The sequence below is a fragment of the Corvus brachyrhynchos genome, unplaced genomic scaffold (assembly GCF_000691975.1).
Source record: "Corvus brachyrhynchos isolate BGI_N302 unplaced genomic scaffold, ASM69197v1 scaffold94, whole genome shotgun sequence".
Taxonomy (NCBI): domain Eukaryota; kingdom Metazoa; phylum Chordata; class Aves; order Passeriformes; family Corvidae; genus Corvus; species Corvus brachyrhynchos.
Window position 1 is genome coordinate 2,172,033 of NW_008238330.1, and position 16,406 is coordinate 2,188,438.

At 44.9% G+C, this 16,406-nt stretch overlaps 1 protein-coding gene across 3 annotated transcripts in view; it reads right to left on the bottom strand.

Annotated features, from left to right (window-relative positions):
• LOC103615755 (cytochrome c oxidase assembly factor 1 homolog) overlaps positions 1 to 16,406 on the bottom strand; it is a 52,988-nt gene continuing 36,582 nt past the window's right edge. For 2 of the 3 annotated variants that reach the window (XM_017734648.1, XM_017734649.1), the window contains 4 exons: positions 7,795 to 7,897; positions 4,794 to 4,945; positions 2,844 to 2,920; positions 1 to 355 (listed from right to left, as the gene is read on the bottom strand). In XM_017734648.1, the coding sequence (XP_017590137.1) occupies positions 259 to 355; positions 2,844 to 2,920; positions 4,794 to 4,945; positions 7,795 to 7,888 (420 nt within the window). In that variant the 5' untranslated portion in view covers positions 7,889 to 7,897 and the 3' untranslated portion in view covers positions 1 to 258. Of the gene's footprint in view, positions 356 to 2,843; positions 2,921 to 4,793; positions 4,946 to 7,794; positions 7,898 to 8,147; positions 8,382 to 16,406 lie in introns of those variants that run through there. The other variant, XM_008633835.2, reaches the window with a different exon arrangement.

Sequence of the window (16,406 nt, forward strand, 5' to 3'; positions counted from 1 at the left end):
TTCTATGCAACAGCAACTCTTTCGCAAGATATTTATTTTAGGCTTCTGTTAAACACATGAATAAACCAGCAAAAGAAAGAAATTACAATTACAGCAATGATGAGGTCAATCTTAGAGAGAAAATTGTCTTGAGAGCACCCGCTTAAGTGAAACTGTCACTTGTGACAACTGTGAACATTCACAGACACAGCAGGATGCAATCGATTAATGGCTCCTTTGGCTCAATGGGAGGCAGAGATGCAGCTGTCTCTGATTTTTTTAGCCTTCTTGCATGCCAGTGCTTTCCACCAGAGAGTGGTAAATGGGAATATTCTGACCATCCTGCAGTTTCAAGGTGACATCCTGAAGGCACCAGCTGACACAAACCAAAGGAGATTTTTAACTTGTAGCAATCACTTTTAACATGGTAAAGTCAGTGTAGAAACAGCTGGCACAGAGAAACAAATAATTCCACACATTCTTTGCTTTTAAAAATTCTCTCAAGTGTTTTAAAACTTGGTTTGTGAGCACCAGCTTCTGAAAGCTGTTCTCCCTAATATCATAGCACAGCCCAGATTTAAAGGTCTGGTATGCATGTTTCTGTTTGTTGCAATTCAAACAAAAACCTGCCAGCTCTTCTTAAGACATTCCTCCCCCGACCCGGTGCCTTTTTTTCCTCTCCATCCTGCGGGTGCATTCCTTGCTCCACTCCTCTCCAGCCTTGGAGCCAGACGGTGTTGCTAAGGAATTATTCTGGCTTGGAAGAGTTTGAACACTGTGTGATCGCTCAATGTGACTGCTGAAACCCTGACAGGGTATGACAGTGGTTACTCAAAGAAGGAAAATTGCATTTGTTGGAGACTGTGGGGGAGTCTTTTCCTTCCTCTAAGCTCTGCTCCAAACCCACTTCTGAGAAACTGCTCATGCTGCTTTTCCAGCTGGAAAGGACTATTATTTTGGGGTACTAAAATAGGATTTTTTCAAAAGCTCCTGGCCCTGGCTCAGCTCTGCTTTTGCTGGAGTCAGTGCTGAGTACATACAATTAGGTAATTAGGCTGCCGCACCTCTGTGCAATGTGTCTGCAGTAGGGCTCTGCTCCCACCTCCAGCCCAGGCCGAGCAAGCGGGCTTGGACATAGAACTGCTCATTCCCCACGGTGTGACCTGGGGGCTCAGCCCTTCCCTCGGTCACTTCGGGGCAAGCAAGAGTAATTTTGCAGCGCCTTGGCTGCCCTTGCCTCTGAGCACCCTCCCCATCCCTGTACTGCCTGCCTCTGAGTGAATGCCACTTCCTCCTGGACCAAACGAGGTCATAGACTCCAAATTTTCTTTTTTACAGTTGTCTTCTCTTTTATAAATAAACTACTACAGACAGACTGCACACTCAGAGTCAGATGCATTTCAGTGGCTTCGGTGCCTCAACTACTCTTGCACAGAGCACTCAACTCCTGGTGTCATTTAACTGTCTGTATCTGTGTGAGTGCCACCCTGGTCTCCCCCAGAAAGGCAAATACACACCCTGCAGAATCCCACCAGGATGGCCTGCTTATCTGCTTCTTACTGCCAGCCATTTTACTGTTAGTTCCTCAGTGGGGTGCAAGGACACCAAGTCCTGCCTCAGCCCCATGTGAAGCTGTGCACAGGACCCTGCACATAGGTGGATTTGGTGGAGTCTGACAGATTCATCTGCCACACATCCTTTTACAGGAAGATGCCTTTTTTTTCTTTTCCTTAAAAAAGTTTGCAGAGATGTACAGAGAGCTCACTTTAAAAGAAAACTCCAAGAGATGTTTATGCACTACTGTAGTTTGACATTTTGCAATCTTCAGTTACTTAGCTTCACAGTAACCGTGAACAAGGAATAACACAGAACTGTCTGTGAGGAGGGGCTAAGGAGGAGTGAGGAGATCAGAGCTCAGGCACTAGGGAAGTGAGGTGTGCAAGAAATGTGACTGGGGGCCTCTGAGGTTATCCCTGGTCATTAGAGAGGAGGCCAGGCCTGGTACTGAGTTTCTCAAGTCCTGGCCTAGTGGCTTTTCTCACATCCTTTTACACCTTCCTTCCCATACTTACTCAGAAGAGAAATCCAGTAAGACATGCTCATCTAATTATGAATAGAAAACGTCGCCATGTGGCTGGTGGAAGCTGAGTAAAAGTTGTAGGTTTTGGTTTCTAAATAGAAAGTACCTAACAAGAGGTTTGCATCTAGTAAAACTTTTGAGTTCGTGTAGTAATTCTTTGCTCAGTTCCAGAAACCAGTTTACTGTTGACAAAGGAGGTTTTCAGGCTTCAGTACTACAAAAATGTAAAGTCCCTTCTATATGATGTGGTATCAGAGCATCCTTCTGCTATAATGTATCTGTTCTAGCACTTTTTTTTTAACCATAAGGACCACACTTCTTGGATAGCTTAAAACAACAAATCCTGTGCTTTTAGCTCGTCTCGCATGGCTCTGATATAATGTGTGATTCCCTTACTGCAATCCATACTATCGAGAGTTAGGACTGGTGTTCAACAGCCTCTGCACCTCTGTGAGGAGGCGGGGTGGGAGGGGACAATACTTTACCTTGGCTCACAGTATTTGTGTATGGACTGAGGTACAGTTTGCAGAACACAACACAAGGGAATGGCCCATGTTGCTGCTTCTATTCACATTCAGAGAGATGAATTCAATGTATTTCTCAACTAACTTACATTTTTGTCCTAATGAAAATAATAACCTTTCACAAGACCTTCAGACAGGAGTTTCTGCTTGATTTGTGTGTATGACCTCAGCAACACAGATGACTAAAGCAAATATCCTGCTCTACTCTTTTCTCCTACCACTTCTTTCCCATTTCCCCTGGCACCTCCCCCAGTACACACCACTGACGGGACTGGTCCATCTCCGAGCTGATGTAGAGGTATCCCGCCGATTTTGTTCCAGAGACTGGTAACTTTATCTGCAAATGTAAAAGCACATTAAAAATTCAGCAAAGCATATTGTGAAACAGACATTCACTCCTTCTAGTAAAAGACATAGCACCTTTTTAACTTTTACACTATAGTTATTTTTTTACTGTATTTCAGAGTTGGACTAAGCTATTGTAACAGCTAACACGTGTGTGGCTACACAAGTATGTCTGCTCTGCCATGCATTAATCTCTCTGCCGAAGGAATGTACTGTGTTACAGCTGCAACCCCCAGGGGAAACCACTCGCTCTCTGAAATATTTATGAGCAAACACCTTTCCTTACCAGAATGCATAGTCATCCAGAGGTGACCTGCACTGTCAGAGCTTCCCAAAACCATAACAAGCCTGTAGGTTGAGATCCTCTGTATATCAGTCCCTTAACACACACTGAAGTGATGAGATGTTCAATGATTTTTTTTTTCAGTGTCACAAATTCTATCACTCATCTGTTTAACAAACAAAGCTGGAGCTGCAGCTGTGACCACGGCAAATTGCACTGGGTCTAATGCCAGAATAAAAGAAATGTTTCAGGTGTAGCATTTGCTGGTGGTGATGCAATCACACAGAGAAAATGCCAGGTGTTCGCCAAAAGACCCAGGAAGTGGGAATGTTGTGGAGTCAGTAAATCAACCTGTGGCATAAAGATGATTAACCAGTTTATTTCATGAGAACATGAATACTTAGGAGCATGAAAAAGTAGAGAAGAAAGTTGGTGATTTGTGTCTTGGGTGAGGTCAGTAGAAGGCAGGGTTTGACTTCACCCTGAGTCACCCAAGTGACCAGCATTCTTAAACAGTGACATAGGAAAACACCCGTGGGAAAGGTTATCTTCTTTTCCGTCAGTATATGAGATTGTGTGGGGGTTTGCACAATTTTTTTCTTTAGATATGTTTCCTGCTGCAATCTATAAAACATGGGAAAAGTTTTGGTCCAGGGTATCATGTAAGTGCAAGCCTGGCTGAAGTGAAATGGAAAGTAATTTTATGTGAGTTGGTTAAAGGTTGGGGTTTTCTTTATCTTACCCTGATAGCCACTCTCCTTTATTGTACCATCTGATCCATTCCTTAATGCCCTTGCTTGGTCCCTGGCACTCGTAACTACTCACCAGTAAAAACAAAATTATTCGAATGTGATGAGTTACCGTAGTGAAGGTCCTGGAGAGGTTGCTAGGGACACTTTGTGTCACTAGCAAAACAAGGGAAGGACCGCCAGTCCTGGATTAAGGGGTAAAAACACTGATGGAAAGTACTCTTGAGGCATCAATGCCGAGCAGAAGTGCCTGGGCCCAGCCCTCGGCTGATACAAGGCAGCCTTGTGCAATACTTCAGCACCCAGCTCAGCATTCTCCAGTCACTGTGTAACCTTCATGCTCAGTCTCAGGCTGGGCAGCTGTTCTCCATGACACAAACTTACAGGTGCTCTTAAAAACCACACCATTTATGCTGTACCACAGCATAGCCTGTAAGAGGCTGTAAAACTGCTCTGAACAAAGCTCTAAAAACTAGCACAGGACGTATCTGGGCAGTAACGGAAGGCAGGTGCTATTTTAAAGCTGGATCCGATACGTCTCTGAAAATGATTTTGTGGCTTACAGTGTGAGGAGGGGGCTGACTGGCTTGAGAGGTCCCTTGGCATTCTGGGATGAGCCCATAGAGCACAACACGAAGATGCTGCTCTTGCTGTTTCTAGGCTAGTAGATTTATGCTCTGGAAATCCATTCCTCTTCCAGATCAACTGGTATCCCATCCTACTTCCTTCCAGTGCCCCCAGGTGACTCATGACCTGCTGAAAATCCCCTGGCTGATCTCTCATCACCTGACATCTCAGGAAGCCACCCTGTGACACCAGTTGCCCAGCGTTACCCGTGCTCTTTCTGTGTCCACGCGATTGCTCCCATCTGTCAGGCGGATGTTGTGAACCTTAAGAGGGGGGGCACCCAGGGCTTCCAGGGCATCAGGATTGCTGTTCAGTTGCTCCAAAGCTTGCTGGTAATACTGGGTCCTGGCGAAACTTTCTAAGTGAGAGAAACAGGGTAATGAGGAGACTGTTTGCTTAAAATCAAAATGTAAGTTTAAAAAAAAAAAAGAAAAAGACATTTTCTCCAGACTACCACACCCTCCCTGAAATACAGTCCAAAACTATTAATTAGGAGAAATTTGGCTGAAGGAGGAAATACACCCTTACATCAGAGAAGCAAATGTTATTCAGCTCATTTAAGTGAAGAAGGCTCTGAACATAGCCTGTTCCATTCTGATACACAGTTCTCCCCACTTTTCATGCATTTGTAGGTTATCTAAAAGGAAGAAAAAATAGGAAAAAAAGGCACAAGGATGAATATCTGAAATGTTCTGATAGTAATTCAGTTTTTACTTTTTTTCTCTTGGAGGTACATAAAATACTTTAATAATGGAGAATATCTTGCACACATTGAGGTAGGAACAGCTGCTGCTGTGGAACTCTTGCTGTGGCCTTGGTACAGCTTTCCAAGAGGCAGCCATGAAGCTACAACTCTCCTGACAGACACCTTAGAAGGGAGGCACAAAGCAGCATCACTCACGTTACTGGTCAAGCAGCCACAACAGCACCATAGATGGATGCTGCGGTGTTGGCACATGGAGGACACTTGTGGCAAACTGCTCTTTATCAATGTCTGGTTGCTTGGTATGGCTGTGAAACACTGTACTGTGATTGCCAATGGACAGGGCAGAGCTGAGGAGCTGGAGACTTCCTGACCCTCCTTATGGAGACAGAGATTTGCTTATTAACAGTTTTGAGGCTGTCTTGCTGGGGTTTCTAGATCAGTGTAACTTCACTCTTTTGACATCAAGAAGGGCAGAGTTAAGCTGAGTGTGCAGTTGTGTAAATCCTACTCTGGGAACTTTGCCCTCACCTTTCAAAAGGTTTAAAACAAGGTGTAATGTTTTTTTCTTGGTCTCTTGCCTGTCAGTATAATCTTGGAGCAAGAGGTAAAAGGATGCTGCCTCTTCTCTCTAATTAGAGGCGTCCCCTGTGAGCAGACAGCATCCAGTTGGCATAGAAACACCTTTGCTAGGCTGTGACCTATACTGGTCCTCCTGTGTCCCCCTGGCACATCCTAAGGAGCTCCAACCAAAGGGGTTGCAGCATGCCAGCCCTTTAGTACCTATAACTCATGGCTAACAGCCACTCAGACCAGGTTAAAAGTATGTTGTGTTTATCCTGCAGGTTGGAGGAGAAATGGATTCTAATTTCCTGGTCTTCCTTCTCAGCTGTTCCTTGTTAGCATCTCATGCATTAGATATTACATGCCCAACTAATCCATTTGTCCACACATCTTTTTGTAGGAGATCTGAAAGCCTGCTGGAGTTGGCTGAGCAGACTGCTTCCATGAGAAGGGTGTGGAGGTGATGAGAGTAAGTAGAAATAGGATTACCTGAGTATTTGTACAAGCTTGCACAGAGACCACGTGCATGCAAACTTCACTTCAGCCTGAAGGAAGGGGAGGGAAGCAATCCTCTCCCACTGTTCCCACCACTATGGAAGCCACTCGCTCCTCGCAAGTCCAAGTATGAGCCAGTTCTGTGCACTGGGCAGTAGGAACTGTGATAGCCCCAGGCATGAGCCAAGGGAGGAAAGTTCTCAGCGTGGCTCCTGTGTCTGTTTAGAGGATAGCGAAGGACACACTTGGCTGCAGAAAGTGTTCTTTTAGCAGCCTGGCTGCCTTGCCACCAAGTTGCTCAGTGGCCACTGAAATTGCAAGAGAGCCAGAAGGAGCCATTGCAATGTGCCACTTGACTGCACAGCCAAGGGATGCAGGGAACCAGCCCTCAGGCTTGCTGTGTAGCACAGGGGGTGCCTACCTCATGTGATTTCTGGATCACAGTGCTGAAGTTGAAAATTAAAAAATGCTGATGTTCTTGTTAAAGCCCGATTCAATATTTTAAAGCGTAAGGATCATATTTTTGTCATGTACTCCAGAGCCTGGGGGCATGAGCTGCCTAAAATTAAAGTCTGCTTTCCAGCCTTGTCTGATTTGTTATTAATATGTGTAAAATGAAGGGGAGGTTTCAGAGCTTATCTGAGGGCTTGAGAAACAGGCTTGGCTACACTTTTTTCTGGCAGCATCCTCTGGTACCAGGATAGGTGAAAAGCAATAGCATTTGATAGCACCAACAAGAGAGAGGCACAGGGCCAAGACGCCTGTGGCACCCCCTGAGAGAGAGGCAAAGCCTATTTCTGCTCTGATGCTAAATATCTAAAAGCAGTTTTAGAAAAAATAAACATCTATAATTTGGACTAATAATGTGGCTTCTTGGCCAAAGACACATAGCAACTAGAGACAACATCACCTGTCTAGCTTTTCTCTTTGTCCTGGTCTTCTGACTGCTGACTGCTCTTATCTGTACTTCATTCAGGAGAAACTCATGATTTCTTAGCACTTCACAGGTGTGCTGTTTAAGGGCCAGCACCACACAGATTTACAGATAAAACTGCTAGACTTTAACACCTTCTCACAGATGGTCCTATTTTACTGCCCAGTTACAAAATCTCAGTTAAGAAATGAAACCTGCATTACTGCAGGTGAAGCTTTCACTTCACCATCACCCTCAGGAAACCTCCAAAAACCAGACTTTCTTCTGACCACAACAGACTGCTCCCTATGCAATATCTGCCTCTGGAAATGCATGCAGCAGCACTTGGGAGAGCAAAAGCCCTGGGGATGAAAAAAGAAGAGCCCACAGATGCAGAACCCAGAGGCTCAGCCACACTCCCCTTAACTTCATCTGCTTTTCACAACTCACATGCTGCTATTTTCCCCCACTACACAAAAGCCAGTGAAAGGGGCAGAGGAGAAATAAGGTTGCTAACAACACCAAGACTTACTTTGCATAAGATTATACATCACGATGCATCCCCCGCCACTGAACAGCCCCATGAAAACAGCCATTTGCTGCAATTTTCTTAGAGAAGCTGGCATTTTTCCTCCCTGAAAAGAAAAAGAGAGAAGACATTTGTTGTAAAAGAGGGTTACAAAGGGTTACTTCCCCCTTTCCAACCAGGCCTGAATGAAAGCCCAGTGCACAGGCATCGAGCTCTTGCTTGCTGGGGCCCCACCGTGCGCCCAGAAGGAAGAGTGGTGAGAACAGAGCAAACTGGGAACCCAGCTGGGTTGAATGTGTTTATTCAACTTCTTTTAGTGATGCCACCACTTCGCTAATTGCCGAGAAGAAAATTACCTCCCCGTTCTGGCCGGGGGCCAGTGCCGTGGCATTGTGGTGGGGGTCCCGGTGCCCGTGTGTTTGCTCGCACACTGCAAGCATTCAGCTCAGGGAGCTGCATTTCTCTCTCGAGTAAACTCCTCTAAAGTAAACACACTCGTGGCAGGGATGGATCTGGCCTCGAGTGGTAAGGGACAGAGCCAAGCCAGCACTGTGCCAGCAAAGATAATGGAGCCAGGGTGTGTGTATTCTGTTGTGTCAATTTTTTTCCCAAGCTGTAGATAAACAGGAAGTCTCTCGCAAGCTGTTTTTCTTCCTTCCTGTACCCCCCCGTCCCCCCCCCCCAGGCCAAACTTCCCCTTTTAATAAGTCACAATTTTGACATTTGAATGCATGACCCAGCAGAATAAGAAACACTTCTATAGTTTGGGTAAGAGGGGGACTGAAGAGCCTGAGCTAACGATCCTGCCCACAGCAGGTTAGTAGGAGTCAAGCTGAGTTGTCAGTGGGGGCGTGGCACTTTGCTTCAGGCTGTGGCAGGATGGGACTTGAACGAGCATCTGAGTATTGGCTTATGCTCTTGATTCTCTTGGAGCTGGGATAGGAGGGGGGAATGGTCTTGACAGCAATTTTTTAAAAACTAGCAAAAAGCTGTTCTTCTTCAATGGGCACATAGGTATATGAATAACTGGGGGAGCTGTATGGGATTCTAATCCCAAAGGCTTCACACGCCAGTACTTGTCATATTGACACCATGATGATTTTTTGCCTTTTCTTTTATACCCCCGTTACACCTTTTTACAACTTCTGTATTCTTAGTGCTTTTTGCCTACATTCTTAAACTTGTTTGTTCAGCTAAGAAACTAAACATTTTAGAAGCTTCGTAGGTAGGAGTTAGTGTGCCCCAGACCCCAAGGTCCTCTCCAGAACACATTTTGTAAACTAAGATAGAACCATCCAGGGGATGGAGGGGCTCATTCAAGCCTCTAATTGGGGCATTTTTGATAGATATGCTAATTAGTAAAACATAATTAGTAAGACTATAGACTGTTATACCAGATCTTTTGGGGGTGTGCATTGTGGTGTGCCTTTCGGTGCATTCGACCTGGACATAGTGCACCTAAAAATCCTTAAAATAAATACCAAGGTAAAATCCCTTTTTCCCTTCTAACCGTGTTTGACTCTTGATTTTAAGACCAGGAAAAGGCATCAATATGTTGGTGTGGCTTAAGTGGTATACTCAATGAGAGCTGATTAATAAACTAAGGCCCAAACCAGTTACAGAAATGTGACCTGGGCAAGGCTGTTTGAGTCCCGCTGTGGAAACCACCTCTAGCATCCCTCAGGTATGTGTTAGTCAGGTATTGTTCAGCTGACAACCACAGTTCAGTGAGGGTGGAGAGACAAGTGTCAGGACTTCTTCACATCATGGCCAAGTCAGTGTGACATGGGCAGCCTCCCTCTGCTCACCACTCTGCTGACATGCCCTTACACTGATACTTGCATGCTCTAAACTGAAGGGAACTCAGACTCCCCAGGAAAGTGGTCACAGCACCACGCCTGTCTGAGTTCAAGAAGAGTCTGGACAATGCTCTTGGGCATCTGGAGTAATTCTTGGGGTGTTCTGTGCAGGGATAGGAATTGGACTCTGTGCTCCTTGTGGGTCCCTTTCAACTCAGCATATTTTATGATTCTACAAAACTGTGAATGCAATTTGGGTATAAATTTCATCTCCTGCCCTGTTGGCACTAGCACTCAGTTGTAATGTGTGCTATTCCTAGGTTGAATGCTTTTCCTGCTAACTAGTTTCCTTGATTTTTAAGAACCTTTAGTATTTATATTTATATTTAAATTACTTCAGATTTGTGGATTGCTAGTAGTGATAGCCACCCAGAGAGGCATATGGATGTTATGCCTATTTTATGCCCCAAAATGCCTAAACTGTGCCATTAGTATAGTCAGCTATCAACTCTCTCTCTCCTGATCTGTTTCTCTCATGAGTTTTTTCTTCTTCACTTACCCTGGAGAACTTGAATGGCATGAAAAGTTACAGCAGAGGAAATGTGCAAGTGTGGTTTTACAGAGAAACAGTGGTAGTCATTTCACAAGGACAGTGAGAACTTTCTGCTCGCCTGTTTGTGTTTGCAACTTTCCTTAAATCCCCACAAAATCTGATTAATAACCAAGTTTATTATAAGATTCATCTGGCCAGGACGAGGCTTGGACACCAACACCCCATAATAGGGATGGGGAAAAAAAATCCATGGTAAATCTGGAGAGAGGAACAGGTATAACAGTTTGTGACCTGTGGCATTTGTTTTTGCCCCTTTCAAAGTTGTGGCCAGGCAAAATTTGCTTTCTGTGATTAAATTCGGGTTAATTGAATGCAAATGGCTGGGGGTGGGGGGTGCTGCTGGAATTTTGCTGAGTAAAGGTGGGAAGACAAGGAGCTCTTGCACCAGTGAGAAGGTTTTGACTGAGGCTCAGGGGACTTGCCTAAACAGCGGAAATTAGAGGCTCTGCAACTTGCTGTCAGTGGGTTTGAGGTTTGTTAGGTCTCACAGTCTGCTCACACCCAAACCAGGGAGATAAATGGAAAGTAAGAAAAGCTGATTGCTGATCAGTCACATGCTCACAAACACTCTCATCACCACCTCCGCTCCAGTGTTGCAGTGTAGAGACGGTGCCATCTGGCAAGGGAGCTTGGCAGCTGAGCAGTGGTGATCCCATTAAGCACTGCTGCCCCGTGCAGCACGCCTGGCTGCTCGTGCTGTGCTGCCCCTGCCCACAGCTCTCTTCTGTTGCTGCTCCTGCTGAGGCAGAGATGTGGAGAGCTGAGGTGCACCCAAGTTGTGCACCAAGGCCCTCGTTACGGTAACAGGTAGAATGTCTCCATTGCTCATTTTCAGGCACAGTTGGAAGCCCATGGGCTGGACCACCCCATCCCTGTCTAGCCCTTGATGCTCTGGTCCCACTTGCTTCTCAGCTGTTTTCCCAAGCCAGACCTATGACAGCACACTGCAGGAAAAAGTTCAGAGCTACACATTTTAACAAGCCTTTCATGACTGCAAACTTTCTCATCGTTCCCACAATTCCCTGCCAGCCTCCAAAACCAAGGACAGAAGTGTCCTTGGAGCCCAGAGCATTCCTCACAGGGGGGCTGCTGCTTCCCTTCCCTGCCATCCTGGTCCCTTGTGAAATGGATGCCTGAATATTGCAGCCTTGAGCATCTTTTGGCACATGGCTGCTGCTGACTTCTGAATGGTGACAGCTTGTGGAAGACCAAAATGTAGTAAGGATCTGTCGTCTGCAAGGACTTGTCAGTAGGATTTCTGTCCTATGGCCAACTGTGTTTGCTGCTCCATCGGCTGCTCTGCTGAAGTGCTGTGGGAGTGGCTCACTAAGGAAGGGAAGCAGAGGTGTGTCTCCTATCCTGAGCCTCTCTGAACATGACTTACAAGTTGCAAACTGTAGAGGCTCTCACAGGGAAGGACCAAACCCCCTCCACTTCATTTGCCACAAGCGAGGAGCTGTAAGTATTAGAGAGAATTTTATAGATACAACAGGCAATCGCCTCCTAAGGAGGAAGTACATGCTGCTATCAGTGGTGATCTCCCCTGAGAACCTGTTATACCACTAAAAGAGTATGCAAGTCAATTGGTGGAAAAACAGACTTTTTCACAGCCGGTAATTTAAAAAGCACAGTTTCCAAGCTACGCTGTTCTGCAAAGATACCTTTTCCTCCATGTTATTTGTAGTGGTAAGAAAGACTAAGTGGAGATTAGCATGCACAAAACCACTGAACCTACAGTTACCAAAAGAAGAGACCTTAAATTGTTATAAGTAGTGTTCTCAAAAAATAACTATTAAAGGGCAGAACACTAAGAGTAATAATAATAGTGACATTCTCTTTGTGCCTTGAAAATAGCAAGATATGGAGGAGAAGGCTTGACTTTGAAGCTAAGTGGGACTCAGGCTGTTAATGAGATTTAACAAACTCCCAGGGTCACATGTGAAATGGTGGGTTACTGCAACAGTAAAGGCTGTTTTTAATTAGACTTTGTTTTCTCCACAGAGGATCTTCTAAAAATAGGCTGGCTTAAGAGAGTCTCCCTTATTTTGGCAAATTTGGGTTATCTGTTTGGTCTCCGAAATTTGTGTGGCAGAGGTTGGTCTCGGGCACTTCCAATAAAGGCAGGTAGTGGAGAAGAAGGGCATTTTCACCAAGCACAAACATTAATTTTATTTTCTCTGGAATTGAGCAATGGAGCTGCGGCTGCAGGTTCTATGGGGAAGGCATTTGCTCCTCCTTCTCCTTGTCCTTCTCCTCCCCCTGGTGCTACCAAATTCCTCCAGCATCTCCAGCCTCTGGGTGCTACCACAGACCAAACAGCAAACAATAATATTGCTCTGAAACAAGAGAGAAGCAACTTGATCCATGCAAACTCAGTGATCACTGCTGCCTATCTCGATCTGGGCCACTGCCTACCCACATGGCCAGGACAATATAGTGCCAGGCCACCAATGCGAGCAGCTGGGAGCCTTTAAACCACCTTGAACCACTGAAGTCCTGAGTTGTTGGAATGACACACTAAATAGGTGCAGCAAAAGACTACTATTAAATTAAATTAAAATTTATAGGTAGACCTGAACACAGACCTGAGCACCTAACTTCAAGGCTGGAATTGTTGCTGACCCTTCTGCAGTGGAACTCTCCCTTGGGCTGGTTGGTTTTTAGCTGGCCCTAGGCACAGCTTTTCAGCAAACCACCCAGGAAGTCACAGGAGATGAGGGGAATGCCAGGCAAACCACACACGAGCACACGCTTGTATTTCACATTCTTGCTTTCTTGCCCATCCATTGATCTTCTAAGATCTATAAGGCAGGCATCTGGCTGTAAGCCAATTTCTATACTAATAACATGCTAAGACAACATTTTAGAGACATCTTTTTGACACTCACTGTCTACAACATACTTTCATCATTAGTACTCTCACCAAAAACAGGACAGTACAGCAGTATTCTGACAGGATTTCAGCATATTATTTTCCCCCCTTTTTAAATTGAAATAGCCTCAACATATTATTTACCTCATTTATGAGAGCTAGCAGCACAAATTTTGCCCCCTGCCAGCATGTTCAGAAACATCAAAAACTTTACATGTATAGAGTGCCTTCGCCAAGACCTCAGAAACTTGTAGTAAAGTTTGCTTAATTCACAGTCAACCCAAAAGTAGGATTAATACATTTTTTCTTTTTTTTTTCCCCTCAGTTGCTCTTCAGATGCACTGAAAACACATATTTTGGCATTTTGGGAGGTAAAACACCTTTTTAGACAGCCTTGAAATAGTCCCTTCCAGGATCTCCTTGTGAATCAGTTCCTAGATATGTGTAGCTGGCCCTGGTGAGAATGCTTTAAGGGGCCCACTCTAATATGAGAAAGACTACTGGCAAGAAAGCCAAGAAACAGTGTTGAGCTTATTTTCTGCCTTTGCTACTAGCTAATTGACATGGAAAGGGAAAGTAGTCAATAAAGTGATTAAGGACTTGTCCTGGTTTGAGACAAAATTTGGAGGAATGTCCGAAATGAATGTCCTTTAATAGAAGGCAGGTTACAGCCACCCCTGCCCCACCAGATTCGGAAAGAATTTTCCTCGGAGAAAAGTGAGAAAATACACTATTTATTTAACAAGTAAAGTGCACGCAGGCACGGGGAAAAAAAGAATAATGCTAAATAATGAAACTTCTCGCTGTGGAGAGAAGGAGAGATTTCAGAGTCCGTTGTGGGAGGGGCTCTCTCCTCTCCGGAGCTGGGGTTCGGCATGGGCCCTTCCAGGCCGGTGTGTAGGGTCTCCCGATGATGTTCTGGTGTTGCTGAACAGTCCAGAAGAGAAGAAGAAGCCGAAGTCCCAGGGCTCTGTACTTCAGCTAATGAACAAGAAACTAGCTAAAAAAAGCAAAAGGAATGTAATTCTCTTCCCTGCTGCAGAAGTGGAGCAGCTGGGCAGGAGAAGTCAGGGAGCTTATCTGTGTTTTGAACACAGCGCCGAAAGAATTCCACCAGCTCTCCCCCCTCTCCCTTAAAGACACAGAAAGGCACAGGATTCATGTCTGGCATAGAGCAGGCGAAAGGGAATACAGCATCATAAAGTCACCCCAAGACAGGACTCTAAACAGCCACCTCACTCTTGTATCACTTCTCCTGCGGTACACGCTACAAAGCAGTTAGCACAAAACTTGCACGGTGCCTTCAGATATCTTAGTTTCATTTCATTTTTCTCCTCTCTTGGGCACTCTTATTTTCATGTTTCTATTCTATTTACAGAACAGAATTTCTGTTCCGCTGTCACAGACAACTTCCCTTTGTGCTCTTAAGCTGCACCGTCTCATCCGGTGGGCTCACCTGCACTGCATTTCTCTTCCTCCTGCACACCCACCTTCACCCCTCTATGTGCCTTCTTCCCAGCCACCACTGTGGTGCTGAGCAGATAGAAGCAGTGAGGCCACCATTCCTATTGTCCAAGGACTCCTACTATCTCCTGGTGTCCCTCTGTTTATCCCTCTGTGAAGAGAGCCTGTCTTCCTAACTGCAGGTAACAAAGGCAGGTGCCAAAATCCTTTATTGGAAAGATGCTACAGCTTAGCTTGTTCAGTCTCTTTGAAGGCCGGGCCCATGTGCCAGCAATTCAACAGCCTGCTCCAGATCACCCTCCAACACAACTAGAGCTGCCCGTACTTTGTACTGAAATACAAAGGACGCATTGCAGAAACAAGGCACAGGGTGTACTATTAGAGAACCAGGACAATTATACCTACAGTGTGACCCATTTTTGCTGCTATTGGAGGATGGCATTATAGGTTAATGCCTAATAATCTGTCATTAACATCCCTAATTGTATGTTTCTGTAATTGGACACCATGGAGGGGGGAAGAAGACGTGAATGTTCACCTTTTGCATTTTAGAGGTGAATTGCAAAGGATTTAAAAGTAAGAATTCCTAAGTAGGGTAAATGAAAAAGTTGCATCCAAGGTACAAGAAGAAAAGATCAGTAGTGTTTATGGGTTTAACAGTGAGTGGTTTACCTGAGAAAGCTGTGGGACAGCTTCTTGGCTTCCTTGCTGCTGGGAGTGAGGTCATGAGTGCTGCAATCCAAGGTTCAAAAGAATTGCTCTATGCTGTCCCTGCGCCTCCCTGCAGCCTGCATCACAGCCCAGCTTCCAAATGGGCACGTTAAAACAAAAGAATCTCATAAAAAAATAGCAAATAGAGTCCTTTGAGTGTCTCATGCTGTCATGATGAGAGGGAACAGTACTCTGTGCTTAGCAAAAAGGGACTGTCAAGCCAGTGAGGTTTTCATAGTGTGATGTGTGTTTCCTGTATATAATTTCCTAGTATAGGTTCACTGAACCTGCAAGGTAAGGGAGCGGGGAAGAGTACAAATTCACTTCTCATGGAAAGATCAAAGAGTTTGCAATTCTTTCTATGCAGTGGTAACTACTTATCTTTCTTTGCAGTTTGTGGGCATTTATCTATGTCCAATACACTCATTATGTTGAAGACACTGACAAAATCTCAAAGCCAAAACCAATGACCAATCTAGATTTAAGTCAACTTACTAAATCCTGAGATGTGGGAAAAAAATCAAAAAACAGCAAGAATCTGTGATAACCTTATTGGCTAACAGGTTACATTTTACTGTGTGAAAATAAAAGAAAATTGTGTCAGAAGTTCACAGAAGTAATGCAGATGTCATTGGGCTAGGAACTCCATGTGGCTACGTTAAAAGTTAGTACCGACCTGGAAGTTTACAGTCTCTAACTCCAATCCTGATAAGGCTTATGCTTGTCTGTAGTCTTACTAACTTCAACAGTATCATCCACATGCATGCATTAAACAGGCATGCAGTAGACAGTGACCTAAAAGAACTGAATGCCAGGGGGGGCAGTCACAGGGAAAAAGTGTTTAAAGCAGGAACATAGTGTAAATCATAGGATGCTTGCTCCCTTGTCTGCCCCTGGAAATGAGGGGCTAAAAGATGTGGTCTGCTCTGCTGTGATCAGCACAGACCCTGATTTACAAAGCTTTTAAAAATATCAGTGGAGCTGGGAAGGTTTGCAGTCCTGTGCCCAAACACCTTGCTGATCTAATGCTTTTTATTATATAGTATTACAGCAGTACATACTTTTGGCACTTTACAACACCCTGCTCTTATCCTTACTTCCTACTGAAAACCAAAACTAAAAAAAATGCTACCCCCCCAGATCCTCAGATGGGGTA